Genomic DNA, 18,855 nt, shown 5'->3' with positions numbered 1-18,855 from the left:
CTGTAATGCTGTTTGTGGAGTTTAATCCTTCTCTGCTGAGATCTGGGCCCGTATTTATCAAGCCTACGAGAATTACTTACAAGAACACTGCTAAGAATTTATTTAAGAGTAAAAAAAGTTCTTGGCTCAAAGCTGCGCTCAAAAGTTTCAAAATATTCTCAGATAAATTTACATTGAATGGTGTAATTGCTAAGAGGAGTTTATATTCAACACACATTTGACAATAAAGAATTTTTAAGAGAATACATTATGATATACACATTGGAAATTAAAGATAAACACATTTTCCATTATGTCTAAATTGCACATTTCAAACCGGTGTGCTGTTAACTGACCTGCCTATAGCCTAGATTTTATGATATAACCAGCCACCATGGATCCCAAAAAAAAAAAACCCAAACTGGCAGGATGAAGAAGAGCTACTTGCTGAATTAGTCAAACAAGTTCAGCCCAATATTAACCAGCGCTGACAAAGATGATGCCTGCTCTGTCCAAATGGTAATGTTTAATTAACTGCTCATCGTCAAACATTTCAAAAACATTCTTACTCCCCCTCAGTGCCATCACAAGCCCCTTCTGGCAACTCCTAACCACTTGAGAGACTTCTCAAACTGTCTCAAATAACTGGGAGAGTAAGAGTGATTCTTAGCTTTAAGAAATTTGATAACTTGCTTTTATACTTAAGTTTAAGTAGGAGTAAATTTCATGAATTCTCAGCACTTAAGACTTAAATGGCACTTTGAGAAACTTGATAAATACGGACCCTGGAGAGATTAAATGTCTTTTTATCTTCAGTTGATTTTGATTCAGTTGATCTAAGGCTGTGGCTAAAGTTAGTTGTAGCTCTTGTGTTTCTGCTTGCTGAATTTTTGCCATTGGATTCTGGTCCCCCCATGGATTTTCCACAATAAGGTTCTAATCAAACTAAGGCTAGTAAGTTCATGCCAATAGCCTAGTGGGTAGCATGCTCACCTATAGTACATTTACTATATGCAACTTATGCTTTGGCAAACCAAGTTCAAGTCCTGGCTAACCAAGGTTAGTTGATTCATGGCAATAGCCTAGTGGGTAGTATGCTCATCTTCAGTAACTTTATGCTTTGGGCAACCAAAGTTCAAGTCCCGGCTCTTGGACTTTTCCTGATTCCATCCCCTTCTCTCTGTTCCACTTTGCTCCTCTCTACATAATGTCCTCTCACAATAAAAGGAAAAATAAAATTTTAAACTTTATTTTCCTATAAAGAATCATGATTGTCCTTTTCTAAATTTGGCAACCCTATGTGTGTGCCATTAAAAAGTGTAGACCTAATTTAAATTAGGCTATGTATATCCTTTTTTCCTTTTCAAAGTAAATTAATTTCACTTTTATTACCCATGTTTATATTTAACCAGCTGGTCCAAAGGTGATATTAGTAGATGTATTAAGTCAGTTCCCTCAGATTCACACAGGTGTTCTAACAGAGTAACCAGCACATGAACTAGCCTATAACATGTTCCACTTACCAGCAATAAAGTGATTCAAATACTTTTTGTATTCATTTTGAACAGTAGCCTGTTGTATTATATGTATATTTTGAAATGTAACAAAATTCTTTTTGTGAAATGTCTTGTTTAAAGTGTGATCACTGTAGTAAAAAAAATCACTGTAGTGAATTTTATTCCATGTTTTATTCCATATTCTGTATTTTTGTTTGTCTGTTTTAATGCAATGATATTCATAAATGTGGCATTCATAAGTGTGACTTAAATGTCCAAATATTTTTGGGGCCACATTATAATTTAGCCTATATTTCATTTAGAACCTCAGAAAAATACAATAATACAATGCCCGGAAATTTTAATTCAGATATGTTTTATAAAATATATTTACATAATTATGTTCTCTCACTGTAAAGAAAGGTAATTTTGCTTTACATAATATTAGCTGATTAATATTTCAAGTTCTTCAGTTGGCGGTACCTATACTTTTAGTAACAGCAGGGGGCGACATGCTAAAAGCTACTGTATACTGTGAACTAGTGAAATAGCACTTCAACAGTATTCACTACATCTGATACATGCATCATTTGTCACACAATCACATCGCATGTTTCATTCAGCAAGTTGTCTTGTTCATCGTAAAAGTACTTATTTAGCATTTTAAATCCAATTTTGTGTAAAAAAAAATAAATAAAATTGTCCCAATTTTAGGGAGCCAGATTAAATAAGGAATCAGGAAAAATATATTAAAGATCATAGCTACAGTGTACAAGTCGTCTATGCATACAGCAATAGTAATAGTAGTAGTAAGAGTAAGTTAGTGTCAGGGTCTGTTTACTCTTTGGTTGGTGACAGAGCTCTGACGATGCTATCATTTTGTCTTATCTTGTGTTTCACTGGCTGCATGCTTTCTTGTTGTCTTGTTTGGTGTGAGCACATGGTTTATCCAGTGTTTCCTTTTGCCATGTGCTCTCATGTCTATTGTCTTGACCCCGTCCATCTTGTTACCTGATTATTGGTTAATTTGCCCAACCTTTTCCCCCTTGAGGTAGTTTTTGTTTGTGTTTTATTTTTATTTCTAATAAAAGCCCTTCATTCCTGTGATTGAGTCCTCGCTCCTTTCATCAACATAAACCCTGACAGAACAAACTGGACATAACGAGGACTCAGTGGAAAAAGGGCTTGCGCCATCCATCAGTCTCCACTCACTCCAGCCCCCTCTACAAACGCATTCTCCAATTCAAGGCCTTGAGCTCCCTTCGTCAATAGGGGACTGACCTGAGAGAGTTTGCCCTGAAATTCAGCAGTACTGCAGAGGGACTGGGGTTTAATGATGCAACTCCCAAGGACCTATTTAATTATGGCCTTGATGAGTCCCTCAACTAGTAGAGAATGAAAAGGCTGGATCACCTGACCTTTGGGGCATTTGTGCAATAGGGGCTGGCTGCAGCCTGAGGGGGCGAGTGGATCTTCACTCAAGGGCGGAAATACGTCACCTCCACTAGTGGAGCTTATTCTAAGGATAGGTTTAGGGTTGGGGTAGGAGTAGACGTTAATAAAACACAAATCAATATTGCGTCATTTAATTACTGTATTTGCATACAGTAAAGGTAGGTTTAGGGTTAGGGTTAGGGTACGTGTAGGGTAGGGTGTAGACGTTAGTAAAACACAAGTGGAGGTGACGTATGTCCTGTTCGAGAGTGGAGCTCCACTCGCCCATGGTCTGCAGCCAGACCCTTCTCCATTTAGTATCTCACATGCCAGGGAAAGAATGCTGCAGCTCCCCCAGAGGCAGCAGGCCCCACTGCCTCCTCGACACAAACAGAGGAAGAGAAGGAAGACTTCCTTCACCTCACAAAGTCTGGTGGTACCAGAGCTCCCTGCTTTTTCTGATATGGCCACGGAGGCCATCCCCAGGTGCCTTGCCCTGCTGGCTCCACCCTTGCTGCCTGTCAAGCCGGCTTTGCGCAAACTCCCGGCTCCACCCTGGCCCTCTGCCAGGACTCCAGATCTGCCAGAGCCTGCCTGGACTGGCAGTCCTGTACCAGTTCGTTTTCTAAAGGCAGGAACACACCAGTTTTTGTTCGTCGGCCAACTAAGTTTTCTCAGTGTGTACCACACTGTCGGCTGAAGTTGGTCCTCGTCAGCTTTTTTCCAGCCAATTCGACATGTTGAATCGCCGTCGGAGCTCATTGGGCCATCTGATCATTCTGATTGGCTGTTCAGCTACTGCCACCTGCTGGTACGGAAAAGCATTTCATCTTACACAGGCGCAGAACGTACATGCTACTTGGCCGTCGAGTGCCGGTTTGGTGTGTCAGGGCCACTTTGGACCCAAACGCTGCCGACGTGAGCCAACCCCACAGTCTGCTTTCATCGCCAATAGTTTGTCTGTGTCGGCTTGGTGTGTTCCTGCCTTAGGCCCCGTGTCCACCAGAGCGTTTTTTCCAGCTGCTATCGTACTTTTTCAATTGTTTTCAGTGGGAGCGCCGCGTTTTTTAAACGCCAGGGGCGTAACGAGGCGCTGAGCGTCTTTTTAACGCTCAAGCGCTGCGAGCTCGGCGTTTTTTACTGGTCGCCTCGAGTTGAAGAATGCTCAACTATGAGTAAAACGCTGCGCTCATCACTGTTACTTTTTAGCCAGCCATCCAATCAGAGTGGAGGAGGGGCGGGACAAATACAACTCCGTCCAACTGACATCAACAAACAGAAACAAAATGGATGAGAAATTAATATTGCTGCTCTCCGAAAATACATAGCAAAGTAATTTCATATTGTGTCAACATTTTAAGTCTGAAACAAATTACCTGCAAAATCAGTTTTAAGTAACAGTGCCGCAGATATTCCGTATCATAGCAACAAAGCGTCTCAACGGAAAAAAAACGCTGCGCTGCAGAAGCGCTCTCAAGCGCTCACAGACAGGCGTTTTAAACCGAGCGACTAGCGTTTTCAGCTGGCTAAAAACGCTCTGGTGGACACACGGCCTTAAGGTTTGCTGTTGTGTGGTTCCAGTCAAATCTGTCTTTTCCCCTTCGGAAGTTTTTGTTTGGGTTTTGTTTTATTTTAACTGTTTTACTTTATTTATTTATTTTCTTTTTTAATAACAGCCCTTAATTCCTGCAACTGAGTCCTTACTAGAGTAAAGTGCACATTTTATCCCATATTGCAGTTGTTATACAGGTTCAAAAAGGGTGTTTTCACAGTGATAACATAGAAGAACAATTTTTGGTTCCCCAAAAATAACCTTTCAGTGAACAGTTCTTAAAAAACGTTTTTTTCTTAGTGTGAAGAATGTTTTTTTTTAAATAATATAAATAACCTTTTTCCAAAATAAAGAACCTTTTGTGCACTGAAAATGTTCCATGGATGTTCTTCATGGAACAGTCAATGTTAATAAAGAACCTTGATTTTAAGAGTGTATTAATCGAAAACCAGTAAAATCAACACCTGCGTTGTTGAAAAAGTGTTCTGTGTTATCTCACTTGCCTTTACATTTCAGATTTGCTAAAAGTAGAGCCTGACAAACTTTGATAACCTTCCCACATTTCCCACCCTTCACAGAACACTGTTTATCAGGTTTTAGGCTATAAAATCTGAGTTTGATAAATCAACTTGCAGATGCATGTCCACTCTGTTCATACTACCCAACCATGGACTTTGTTTTGAAATGTGTGGGAAAAGTTATTTGAATCAAGCGTAGGTTTAAGGGCAAAGTTGACCCACCCACGACGAACAAGCATGGTTTGCTTTTTACGTGCCGCGAGCACGCAGGTGTAGATCTCGTGACAGCAAATGCTTTGATATTTTCAGACGATTACAAAGCGTCTATTTTTTATTTATTTATTTATTTATTTTTACTGGTTGTATTAAGTGTCTGGAGTTTGTTGCCTAGCAGCCTGAAAGTGTCTCGTGATTGGTTGATAGCTCGCACTCTCTCCTCTCTAGCGCGTTAAAAAAAAGGTGCACGAGAGCGCTTCAGTACTGTTCCGAACTCTCATGAACCTGTGAAACCTTGAGCTGCATCAGTTCTACACTGTGACCATTTCGGATTTGAACATGACAAGGCGCTTGCATTATGTTCTTCAGTTTATCGACAGTGGATCAACATCTTTTGAAGTGGAAACAGAGTAAAGAGACAGATGGATCCAGCTCACCTCACACAGGCGCGCGAGCTTTCAGTGTAGGCTTATAGGCTGAAGGTGGGTGTCCAGAGTTACTGGTATTCCAGTATAATGTCCTTTGTTTTGGATTTTTAGATATTTAATTGGTATTTTATGTTGCATTAGTTTATGACTTATTTAAATAAAGCCTATTTAAGTAGTAATTTATTTCAAACTAATTTTATTTAGTCTTCAGAGAGCGCATTCACTGTCTATCCGACACTAAATAAGAAGATAAACGTAAATAGTAAAATAATTTAACGATTGAGAGATTGATATTAGTTGAATTTGATAAGATATTAATTTGTTGTTGTTACTAGCTACTCGGATCCACAAAACCTCTTCCTTATTACCCACTGAAAATGTTTAACAGTCTCTCGTATGGCAGCAATAGGACATATTTGCATGCAGAGAAGACAGTGTTTTCTTTTCTTTTCATCATAAATTACTTTGTTGTTAAGGATGTAAACAGGACAAACACTCTTTCTAAGTTTACACTGTAAAAAAATATTAACCTGAAATCAGTTATATAAAAATGTACTTCATACAGTAACATCTGCATTGACTCAGAAACATAATATAACCTGAATATATTGGGTTACACCAAGTATTTTTAAGGATCAGTATAAACAGCAGTGCTTGCTTTCACTTTTTACAGTGTAGCTTTTTATTGACAGTGGGTTTCTTTAAATTTAGTAAATAAAAATATTTAAATAGATAATTAAATTAAATGGATTGTTCCCTTTTGAAAGGTATTCTCAGTCTCCACGTTGTGCTCAGTCCTCTTTAGTGTCATCCCATGGGATCTTGTTAAAAATGTAGGCTTTAAAATGACCATCATGACAATATTACAGAAGAGCTTACCAAAGAGAATTAATGATTACAAGAATAGTACCATTAGTTCAATTAATTAGACGGGCCAGCTAAAATATTTAAATCTCAACGCAGCTTTGAAGAAGTAGGACATTGCCAAAGGCTTCTTCTCTCTCCCACCGTGTCTGATGTCTGCCAGTGATGGCGTAAAAGAAAGAAAGAAAAAAAAACATTAAGGGAATTTGCTCATTCAATACACAGAGCTTTCAATAAGTTGGTATTACACATATCCTACTGTACACAGAATATCCAAACTGTCTTATGTATTTCTATTAAAGTGGATAGGAATAGTAACACAGATGAAGCATTGTAACGTGTTATATAAAACACAAACCTTGCGCTTCACACTACAGCTAACTCTACAGTTTAAACCCAAAGACCACATTTAACCGTGGGTTATGAAACTTTCCTTTCGAGGAATCAAAGTGAAACAACATGCTGCTTGAATGTAATGGTAAGTTGTTGTTGTTTTTTTAACCTTTTTTTTTTCTTTCCTTATTAAATATTCACGTCTTGAACAATTGCGGAAACTTTCAAAACTGAAGCTCCAGCATCTGAAAAAAACAGTTTGAGATGAACTGAGATGGCAAAAGCATTAACTGGAGTGATGCAGAGACTGCATGTTTCCAAAGATTTAAAGAGATAGTTCACTCAAAATGAAAATTCAGTCATCATTTACTCACCCTCAACCCTCGTTCCAAACCTGTATTAAACTTTCTTTCTTCTGCAGAACATAAAGAAGATATTTTGAAAAATGTACGTACAATGAAAGTCGGTGGGGTCCAAAACAAAACATTGACTTTCATTGAGATGTTCAAAAAATATATTGTTTTAAATATTTTACATTTAAAATATTACCATTTTAAATATTCAAATATATTTTAAATATTATATTTTAATAGTTAAAAATATCTTCTTTTGCGTTCCACAAAATAAACATGGTTTGGAAAGACATGAGGGTGAGTACATGATGGCATTTTTGGGTGCACTTACTCTTTGAAATAACCAGATATAGTTCTCATTGTGTGCGGTATTATAATAAATGTGAAAAAGGAGAACATTATTTAGTGATTCACAAATGTAGCTACTGTGTGCAATCTTAAAACCTGGCTACTCAAGAATATTTACTAAACCAAGATAAAGTAAGAACAGTGTTAATTGTGTGAAAAGTTCAAATATGTCTCATTTTTATTCTAACTTTAGACCAGCAGCCAAATCCCAATTATTACTGATACTGCTCTTTTCAGTCTGTCATATTAATGCACTTTAAATGTCCTCCTTTGGATCTCTCAGGGCTCAACATTACCAAGAACACCATGATCACGGATTCATCAAGTCCGGCAGAGTTCTTCGAGGACAATGCTTCACTGCTGTCCTTGGACTCCAGCGTATTCTTCAGCGAGCCTGCACTGCCGAGTGACGATCCACTGGATTTCTTCATTATAAATGTTGGAGGCAGCCGCTATATCCTCTCTCAGGAACTGTTGGCCTCTCACCCAGAAACTCGCTTAGGCAAGCTGGCCCTCTCCAATCGAGACTCTGCTTTAGACCTGTGCGACGATGCAGATTTCTTGGAGAATGAGTTCTTCTTTGACCGCAACTCACAGACCTTCCAGTACATCATGAACTTCTACAAGACAGGTCACTTACATGTGCGAGAGGAGCTATGCGTGATCTCCTTCCTTCAGGAGATCGAGTACTGGGGCATTGATGAGCTCCGCATAGACAGCTGTTGCAGGGATAAGTACTACCGCCGGAAGGAGATGAAAGAGACGTTGGATATTAGTAATGATGCTGAGATAATGGACAATGAGGAGGAGGACTTCACCGGAGCTTTGTGTCAGGACTTACGCCAACGCCTCTGGGACCTCATGGAGAAGCCGGAGTCCTCTAAGGCAGCCAAGACTTTTGGGACGCTGTCCATGTTCTTTTTGGTGGTGTCCATCGTGAACATGGCTTTGATTTCGCTGGACTTCACTATACTTGGTGCACCTATCATCTTGGATGTTCTTGAGTACATTTGTATTATTTGGTTCACCGGTGAGCTGGTACTCAGGTTCATGTGTGTCAGAGATAAGTGTAAGTTCAGCAGGAGTGTGGTAAATATCATTGACCTGCTGGCTATTCTGCCCTTCTATGTGACTCTGGCTGTGGAAAGCCTTCATGGAGAATCTACGGAGCTGGAGAACGTTGGACGGGTAGTTCAGGTGCTGCGGCTAATGAGGTCACTCAGGATGCTTAAACTTGGCCGACACTCCACAGGTGACATATCTATTGAAACATATATAATAATTATACAATACCCGTTCAAAGGTTTGAGGTCGGTAAGATTTTTTAATGTTTTGAAAGAAGTCTCTCATTCTCACCATGGTTGCATTTATTTGATTAAAAATACAGTAAAAACAGTAATAATGTGAAATATTATTACAATTTAGAATAACTGTTTCTATTTTAATATATTTTAAAATGCTATTTATTCCTGTGATGAAAAGCTGAATTTTCAGCATAATTACTCCAGTCTTCAGTGTCACATGATCCTCCAGAAATCATTCTAATATGCTGATTTGGTGCTCAAGAAACATTTCTTATTAATAATATTGAAAACAGATTAATAATTTTGAGACAACCAAGATACTTTTTTCAGGATTCTTTGATGAATAGAAATTTTGAAAGAACAGCATTTATTTGAAATATATATTTTTGTAACATTATAAATGTCTTTACTGTAACATCTGATCAATTTAATGTATCTTTGCTGAATAAAAAGTATTGATTTGTTCAAGAAACAAATCTTACTGGCCCCAAACCTTTGAAAAGTAGTGCACCTTTTTGTATTTAATTTAAAAAAAAATACAAACACACTCTTTGCATGAGGAACAGACTGAAATGGATGTCATTTATTGAAAGTATTTAAACATGGTGCATCAGGCACCACACCAGGTTTGGCATTGGTACTCTTAAATAACTTATTTATTGACACAGAATAAGGCGAGATTTTCGTCCAATAAATGCTAAAATTTTAGACTGTTTCGCACATGAAGCATCCCCCGCTAGAAATTTTACATTCCCAGAACATTCTCAGAACGTCCCCACTGTGTTAAGGACATTGTCTAGTAACGTTCCCAGTACGTTAAGAGACGGTCACGATGTGGAGTTCTTTTAAGGGTTGGGGGACGTTATTTGGTGGACCTTCAGGGAACATTCAGGACGTTCTGGGAATGTTTAGGGGACTATTACTATAGGACATTCTGATAACTTCCCAAATATCCTCTTTGTAACGTTCTCGCGCGACCATAAAATAACCAAAATAGAACGTCCCCCTAAACTCATATCGGGAACGTTATTAAATGACCAACAGAGGACCATGTGGGAACGTTCTGTTAATGTCCCAAATATCCTCTTTGTAACGTTCTTATGTGACCATAAAATAACCAAAATGGAACATCCCTCTAAAGTCATAGAAGGAACCTTGAACTGCAGCACTTTCACTACCAAAAGAGGATGTTTTAGGAACGTCCCGAATGTTCTGTAAAAGTTCAGAATTTTCATTACCTTTAGAGAAATGTTAGGCAACGTTGCACAAGGTCACAAGAACGTCCCCTTCTATGTGGGTCATATGCTGTCAGAGTAGGCTACATGACTTAAGCTAGAATGTTAGCAAAAGCAAGCAAAAATTACACAATCAACAAAGAAAATGTTGGTAAAATAAAAATTCAGCCCATTACATTTAAAAACAGGTTTAACTGCTGCCTTAAATTAAAGTAAAATCAAAGTGGTGCCAAAGTTGAAACCTGTCCTGAACATTTTGAATTTATTTATTAAAGGAACACTCCAGTTTTTTTTTGAAGATAGGCTCATTTTCCAACTCCCCTAGAGTTAAACAGTTGAGTTTTACCTTTTCCATCCATTCGATCTCCGGGTCTGGCGGTACCACTTTTAGCATAGCTTAGCATAGTTCATTGAATCTGATTTGACCGTTAGCATCTCGCTCAAAAATGACCATAGAGTTTCAGTATTTGTCCTATTTTAAACTTGACTATTCTGTAGTTACATCGTGTACTAAGACCGACGTAAAATGAAAAGTTGGGATTTTCTTGGCCATTATGGCTAGGAACCATACTCTCATTCCGGCGTAATAAGTCAAGGAACTTTGCTGCCGTACCATGGGTGCAGCAGGCGCAATGATATTACGCACCATCTCTCACAAATGTATCCATGGTTGCAAGGCACGCTCCATGTGCAAGCAGGGGGTCACAGGCGCTGCGTAATATCATTGTGCCTGCTGCACCCGTGGTACGGCAGCAAAGTTCCTTGATTATTACGCCGGAATGAGAGTATAGTTCCTAGCCATATCGGCCTAGAAAATCGCAACTTTTCATTTTCCGTTGGTCTTAGTACACGATTTGGTTATTTTTGAGCGAGATGCTAACAGTCTAATCAGATTCAATGAACTATGCTAAGCTATGCTAAAACCACCAGACCCGGAGATCGGCTGAATGGATTCGAAAATGGTAAAATTCAACTGTTTAACTCTAGGGGAGTTGGAAAATGAGCCTATTTTCCCCAAAAAATGGAGTGTTCCTTTAATGAAGATAATTGAGCTGAAGCTCTGCAAACATATAAAATCAAGTAGAAATGGGAGCATATTTTTGAGACTTACTGTCAGTCAAACATATATTTTTACAGCATACTATTCAGCAGTCCACCTGAACATTTGGGCATTTTAACACTCTGTCCTGGTGGACTTCTATCATGGGGAATAAAATAATTAATGGAGATGTCAGTCTATTTTGGGGAGAGTGAGTAAATTTATTCATCCATTCATATTTTGACAGTATCCCAGAGAGACTTAAAGGAAGATCCACAGACACACAAACAGTTACTGAGCACAGACTTGTGGCTTAGATCTTGTATTTTTTATTTATTTATTATTATTTATTTTTTTTGAAGGAAAGAAACTTTTTCTAAGATGCAGCCACAAAAGCATGAATAATTAAACAACATGATATGCAAGAGCTAATAAAAGAGGGTACAGTTGGGGAATTTGGTGGGACCAGGGCTTATCATTGTTAACTTCCATATGGAAATGTAAAAGGAAAAATGTATAATCATTTGGTTGAGAATTAATTCTAAAAGTTGTTTTTAAATGGAGGTAAAGCAATATTATATGTTATTTTGTGGCTAACTAGCAGACTGCACTTTTTTTTCACAGGGTCTCTAATTCTGTTTAGATTCAACACATTTCTATTCAGATAATGTCAGCTTTGTTCTCAGGATAAATATCTGAAGTAAACACAGACAGATAAATCCACCAAGGCAACAGCAGAGCCTATTTTCATATCCGTCACATTTTAATAATGGGGTCTCTCTCGTCTGCGGCATTTTCTGCCCCTCTGAAGGTGTTTAATCTCAGTAGTAGCTAATCTGATCAGAAGACACAAAACAAATGAAATGAAGCCAGACAGACGGTCCCAATAGCCGTAAACATCAAAAACTGCGTTCATACAAAACTTTGATACATTAGTCAAGATGAGAATGGAAATGACTAGAAAAATGTTTCAATATCAAGAGAGTTCCAAAGTGCATTTCCATTTTCTCAAAATAGAAGCCTAGTTCTTCGCTGGCACTCATGTTGACTCCAACACCTCAGACGTGGGTCAAGGGCCCATGAAAGCCAGCGTGTTAATGACAAAATATGGTTTCAACTTCTAAAAATAAAAGGACATACGCACAATAAGTAGGCTAGGTGTCGACTTTAGATGCTTGATGTTCTTTCTGTAAATGTATTCAGCGAGGCAGCTAAAAAAAGAATAAATAAAGCATTTCTCTGGATGCCGTGCCATTTTGGAGTGAGAAAGTGTAGCAGCTGTTCTTAGGTGTCTATATTTAAAGGCTAGAATCTCTTGTTCACCGATTTAATTTCTGTTATATTACTTCTTGACTGATCCTTTGCAGTAAGATTCACACACTGACAGATGCAAATTCAGAGGTTTATTTTTATTATATGTATATATATATATATATATATATATATATATATATATATATATATATATATCACATGGTCCTAAGTATTCAGACCCTTTGCTCAGTATTTAGTAGAAGCACCTTTTTGATCTAATACAGCAAACAAGTTTTTCACACCTGGATTTGGGGATCCTCTGCCATTCCTCCTTGCAGATCCTCTCCAGTTCTGTCAGGTTGGATGGTAAACGTTGGTGGACAGCCATTTTTAGGTCTCTCCAGAGATGCTCAATTGGGTTTAAGTCAGGGCTCTGGCTGGGCCATTCAAGAACAGTCACGGAGTTGTTGTGAAGCCACTCCTTAGTTATTTTAGCTGTGTGTTTAGGGTCATTGTCTTGTTGGAAGGTAAACCTTCGGCCCAGTCTGAGGTCCTGAGCACTCTGGAGAAGGTTTTCGTCCAGGATATCCCTGTACTTGGCCGCATTCATCTTTCCCTCGATTGCAACCAGTCGTCCTGTCCCTGCAGCTGAAAAACACCCCCACAGCATAATGCTGCCACCACCATGCTTCACTGTTGGGACTGTATTGGACAGGTGATGAGCAGTGCCTGGTTTTCTCCACACATACCGCTTAGAATTAAGGACAAAAAGTTCTATCTTGGTCTCATCAGACCAGAGAATCTTATTTCTTACCATCTTGGAGTCCTTCAGGTGTTTTTTTAGCAAACTCCATGCGGGCTTTCATGTGTCTTGCACTGAGGAGAGGCTTCCGTCGGGCCACTCTGCCATAAAGCCCTGACTGGTGGAGGGCTGCAGTGATGGTTGACTTTCTACAACTTTCTCCCATCTCCCGACTGCATCTCTGGAGCTCAGCCACAGTGATCTTTGGGTTCTTCTTTACCTCTCTCACCAAGGCTCTTCTCCCCCGATAGCTCAGTTTGGCCAGACGGCCAGCTCTAGGAAGGGTTCTGGTCGTCCCAAACGTCTTCCATCCTTAAGTGCAGCAGAAATTTTTTTGTAACCTTGGCCAGATCTGTGACTTGCCACAATTCTGTCTCTGAGCTCTTCAGGCAGTTCCTTTGACCTCATGATTCTCATTTGCTCTGACATGCACTGTGAGCTGTAAGGTCTTATATAGACAGGTGTGTGGCTTTCCTAATCAAGTCTAATCAGTATAATCAAACACAGCTGGACTCAAATGAATGTGTAGGACCATCTCAAGGATGATCAGAAGAAATGGACAGTACCTGAGTTAAATATATGAGTGTCACAGCAAAGGGTCTGAATACTTAGGATCATGTGATATTTTATTTTCTTTTTTAATAAATCTGCAAAAAATTCAACAATTCTGTGTTTTTCTGTCAATATGGGGTGCTGTGTGTACATTAATGAGGAAAAAAAAATGAACTTAAATGATTTTAGCAAATGGCTGCAATATAACAAAGAGTGAAAAATGTAAGGGAGTCTGAATACTTTCCGTACCCACTGTATATATATATATATATATATATATATTAAAAAATAAGTTTTGGTTCTATGGGATCTAACCCATATAAACTGGCAAAATGTACAGAGTGAATTCAAAAGGCACTCTGAAAGCTAGAACAACACTAGAGCAATGTTACTACATAAAATACAGGCACTGACTTTTGAATCTACATTAAAATAGTACTTCTAGAGAGGATATCTATAGCCATCCTTTAAAGTTTTAACTTGTTTGCATACGAAAATCTGTTGGACACATTTTCATCCATCGCTAAGAGAAGTTCATGATCTCTGTAGAACATGTTACACCAGAAATAAAATCATGCGGTCACTGATTCAAATTCTATCAACAGCATCTTATATGTTAGTAGGTACAGAAGTAATGATTTGGCATGCAAATTCTTCATTAATCAGTGACTACACTTCAATTGGTCAGTGGAAAATGGGGTCAAAGATGAAACTGTCATCATGGTAAAAAAGAGTGACGCAATATAACACATGCTGTAGCTTGATGCATTAGGGAATGTTGACATAAATTACACAAATTACCTGAATGTGCCATAATGATTTTCATTCCCTAATTATTTGAGAGGCCTCTCCTTGTTCATGCTATTGTTCTAAGGTTAAAAGTAATTAAGTAATTAGGTTAAATACTTGTAGTATTCTCTTGGTATGCAGTGATGATTTAAAATTAAGTCTGTTAATTTAACACATTTATGTAGTGCATTAAATTGTGATAAATGATTTGAAAAATATTAAGTATTAAAAAATAACTTCTGAAGTTACTTTTTACATTGAATTATTTGCTATTCATTTAATTATTAAATTAGAATATTATGCAATTAATTGAGCCCTAAAATACAATTTATATTAATCTATAAATCTTTTCATTTATATTAGTCTGAAGGCCTGTGCACATCTGTTTGACTGACTTTCTTCTGTGAAACACAAAAGAAGATATTTTGAAGAATATTGAACAGTTTCAGTTCCCATTGACTTCCATTGTATGGACAAAAATATAGCGGAACCAAAACTGTTCCATTACCAGTATTCTTCAAAATATCTTCTTTTGTGTTCAGCAGAAGAAAGAAATGCATACAGGTTTGGAACGCCATTAGGGTGAGTAAATGATTTCATTTTTCAGTTGAATATCCAAACCAAACGGCTATTTGAAGACATGCAAATATTATTTGATGTCTTTCTTTCCCATGACAAGCATGACAAAAATTTGTGTTAACGGGCCTTTAGATTAAGGAACTTTATCTTCTTTTTGTGTTCCTCATCAGGTCTCAAGTCTTTGGGCATGACGATCGCCCAGTGCTACGAGGAAGTTGGCCTCCTGATGCTGTTCCTTTCTGTGGGCATCTCCATCTTCGCCACAGTAGAATACGCCATCGAACACGATATGCCGGAGACCACTTTCACCAACGTGCCCAGTGCCTGGTGGTGGGCCACCACGTCCATGACCACAGTGGGGTACGGAGACATCCGTCCAGATACGGCTCTAGGAAAGGTGATGGCCTTCATCTGCATCCTCTCTGGCATTCTCATCCTTGCGCTGCCTATTGCCATCATCAACGATCGTTTTCTGCCTGCTACTTCACGCTTAAAATGAAGGAAGCGGCGTTGCGGCACGGGGAGGCACTGAAGCGACTGACGCGCAGTTCTGCCTCGGATATGTCGGCGATAGGGGTGAACCTGCGGGACGCATACGCCAGAAGCGTGCTGGAGATGCTACGGTTGCAGGGGCGAGAGCGAGCCAGCACACGCAGCAGTGCAGGAGATCTCTGGTGGTAACAGGAGGCTTGCAAGCTGCAGGAGAGAGAGAGAGAGAGGTTTTGTTTTATTTTAAGGACCAGAAAACCATTAAAGGGGTCATATCATAAGGAATTAAAATTTTCTTGATCTTCAATTTGCCTCAAAATATAATTTACTAAAAACAACTCAACTCTCTGAAATCCTCATGTTTCTGGTGTCACGAACCTGCAATTAATTCTTAACTTTGCAATCCTGTAACAATCTAATGAAGCTGTTGCTTTTTACATACAAATGGGGCATTTCTTAAAGTCACAATGTAACAGAAGTAGCGACAGATACTGGCTGTGTCCGAAAACTTAGGCCTCACTGTTTTATTAGTCATTGACTTTGTAGGCAGCATTTGCACACAAAGTTACCTCACGAAACTGATTTTGGACAGACTTCTGAGGCAGCGTAACAGTTTAATGATCTACAGCAAAATAGAGTGAGCTTTGGTGATAGCTAAGCTAATATTTAATTACTACAATAGTAATTTCTTGCTAGAAATGACATCAGAGTGGAAAACATTTGTTGAAAACATACATTTACACACAAACTGACCACCTACTGCAACTTTCAGATGGCATCTTTATTTTTTTACCTTAAAGGTGCAGTATGTAATATTGACAGCTAGTGGTTGAAAGGAGTACTGCAGTCTAAATTCAAAACACTGGAGAGAGCTGTTTGCCCCGATCCCTCCTCAGACTTGACTGTCACACGGGTTGCCAGATTGAGCACATGTAACAGAAACGAGCGCAATTGACAATGAAAGGTGACAAGCCTGACATTGTAAGTTAATGAGCTGATTTTTCTGCGTTTTAATATGCCTCTGGATAATGGAGCTTTTTAGCTTTTTGGATGCCGAGGCTTTTTAGGTCGGGTAGAATCTGTGATCTCTGACCCAGTTCGTTTATTGGCTTTCATGGCTGCAATACGCTGTGTTTTCTGCCAACTGGCAACCCGGGGTGTCTAAATACTATTGGTTAAATTGGCAGTGGGTGGGATCACTTACCAAAACAAAAACAGACATTCCGACACGGAACTCATATTTCAAAGTAGAATAACTGGCTGTAGTTTTGTTTTTTGTAAATTGTTTTTCAGAGAAACAAGAATGTGAACTTAGCATGTTTCCTAAATAACGGTAAACATATATGGTATTTTTATGATTTACTTTTGTGGGATATCGAAGTCTGCGAATGATACATACATCTATGCTGCCTTCAAAAATCAGATGAAGGTATCTCAGGAGAGAGGAAGTAAAGCTAACATTGGATTCAAACATGCTTTGATGCCTTCCTTCCTTGGAATGCATTTTCCGAAGGCAGCATTTTTAAGATTTTGGACACAGCCATTTTCTTCCATACTCTGACATACATCCGTGTGAAACGGATTATTAGGACAAAAAAAGCAATGTATGGCAGGGACTTGATTCTATCCATCAGTTGTTGATTGGATAGAGGCTGATCTGAATGTGAGCTTGCAGTCGATTGAGAGAAAGAGGTGGGGTTTAAGTAAAAAAAAAAAAGTTGAATATATGTGGGATGAATATAACGATAAGCTCAGTAACATGAATTTAGAACATTTATTTTTGATGCATACTTTAAAGGCAGCAACAGTAAAAACAGACCATTTAACAAAGGGTCCAAAAAGTTCATACTGTTATTATAAATTGTAAAAATTAACAATGACTATAAATTGTTATTATAATTTTTTTATTTTTTTTTCAAAATAACTTGACAATGAACCTCAGGTGGGGAAAAGAATATTAAAAACAAACGTATAATAAGACTTCTTTAAAGGCGATGCATGTGATTTCTGCACCACTACTGGACAAAAACTGAATTGCAAAAATAAAGAATTTACTCAAACAGGTTTCCCAAACAGTGTCATTGGTTGGACAACAGTTAGCCCCACCCCAAACTCACACCACTGGTTGAATCAGTGTTGTTATGCTGCTCAAATCAAGCCATTCTGAAAGCAGCACAGAGCCAAAGTGTTTACACGTTTTGACTGAATCAACCTACAAATGACTTTAAGCACATTAATGCACATTGAGGAGTATTCTAGGAGAAGTATTTTAACATGAAATTACACTCATCAAAATGATTTTTCAAAATTGCTACATGTCTGTTCTGTTTATATTTGTGCAACTCATTGATTGTTTGTAATGCAAGTAGTTTTTACTGTTCCATTTGAAGATATGTAATAAAATCTTTGTCTCAATTTTCCCGTTTGTTGACTTTTTGGGTTACATTTACATCAGAACAGTCTTTTTCCTGTGCAAGACTTGTTGAACCTTTTAAAATATCACAAATGGCCTGAAGAATAAAATGACATTGTAAGACAAACAGGTCTGCTCAAAGATGCATGGCTTATTTGACACATTGCTCTGTAACAGTTGCAGCTAAACATTCAGAGCTTAAAAGCTTAGAGAGAATCAGTCACTCCACTGGGCACAGCTAGACAGTAACAATGATTTCCACTACAGGAATATGTTATTATATGACAAGATAGGACATGTACATGAATAACAAGCCTTAAATTCAGTGAAATTTATCAAAAGAAAATAGAAGGAATAAGCTTTCATTCAGATCCCCAGCTTATTTATTTCCGAGTAACTAATCCTGCTTTGTTTGTGCTAGAGAAATGAATGATATATTAATTTTTGTGGCTGTGCTATTACTTTTTTTAGTGAGGAATGGGTGAAAAAGATTTTTGCATAGGGGAAAATATGTAAAATTTTAGGCTGAAATTAATCAATCAACGAAAAGCCTCCATGTCTGTGGAAAAAAAAAAAGACATCACCAGGTTCGCTTTCCTAATAAATCCACTGAATCCAAGCTGAATGCTAAATCCACAGCCTGGAGATATGTCGGATTTGTGCTATTTCTATCTCTTGTGCCTTCTAAAAACTTTCCAACTGAACAAGAATACCTCCTCTCAATCTCTTACCAAATATCAGACTATGAAAGTTAAGTCCTTAAATGGTGCTTTTGGTTCCTCTAACAACATTGCTAATCCTGTTCCCAGGACATTTAAGGGATACTGGCTCAAACTCCTGAGCGATGAAGATATTTAGATACTTTACGGAAGTTTAAA

The 18,855-nt window shown here is 38.3% G+C and overlaps 1 protein-coding gene across 1 annotated transcript; it reads left to right on the top strand.

The window, feature by feature from the left end:
- The first annotated feature begins 5,683 nt into the window (after positions 1–5,683).
- Positions 5,684–18,188, top strand: kcnv1 (potassium voltage-gated channel modifier subfamily V member 1). Its single transcript, XM_048153715.1, is given in 4 exon segments — positions 5,684–6,965; positions 7,805–8,773; positions 15,246–15,545; positions 15,548–18,188. Coding segments are annotated over 4 exon segments (1,497 nt in total). The 5' UTR covers positions 5,684–6,946; the 3' UTR covers positions 15,757–18,188.
- The last annotated feature ends 667 nt before the right edge of the window (positions 18,189–18,855 follow it).

This window comes from Megalobrama amblycephala, linkage group LG13 (assembly GCF_018812025.1).
Source record: "Megalobrama amblycephala isolate DHTTF-2021 linkage group LG13, ASM1881202v1, whole genome shotgun sequence".
Lineage (NCBI taxonomy): Eukaryota > Metazoa > Chordata > Actinopteri > Cypriniformes > Xenocyprididae > Megalobrama > Megalobrama amblycephala.
Note: the sequence above shows the minus strand (reverse complement) of the source record. Positions and strands in the feature narration are given on the sequence as shown.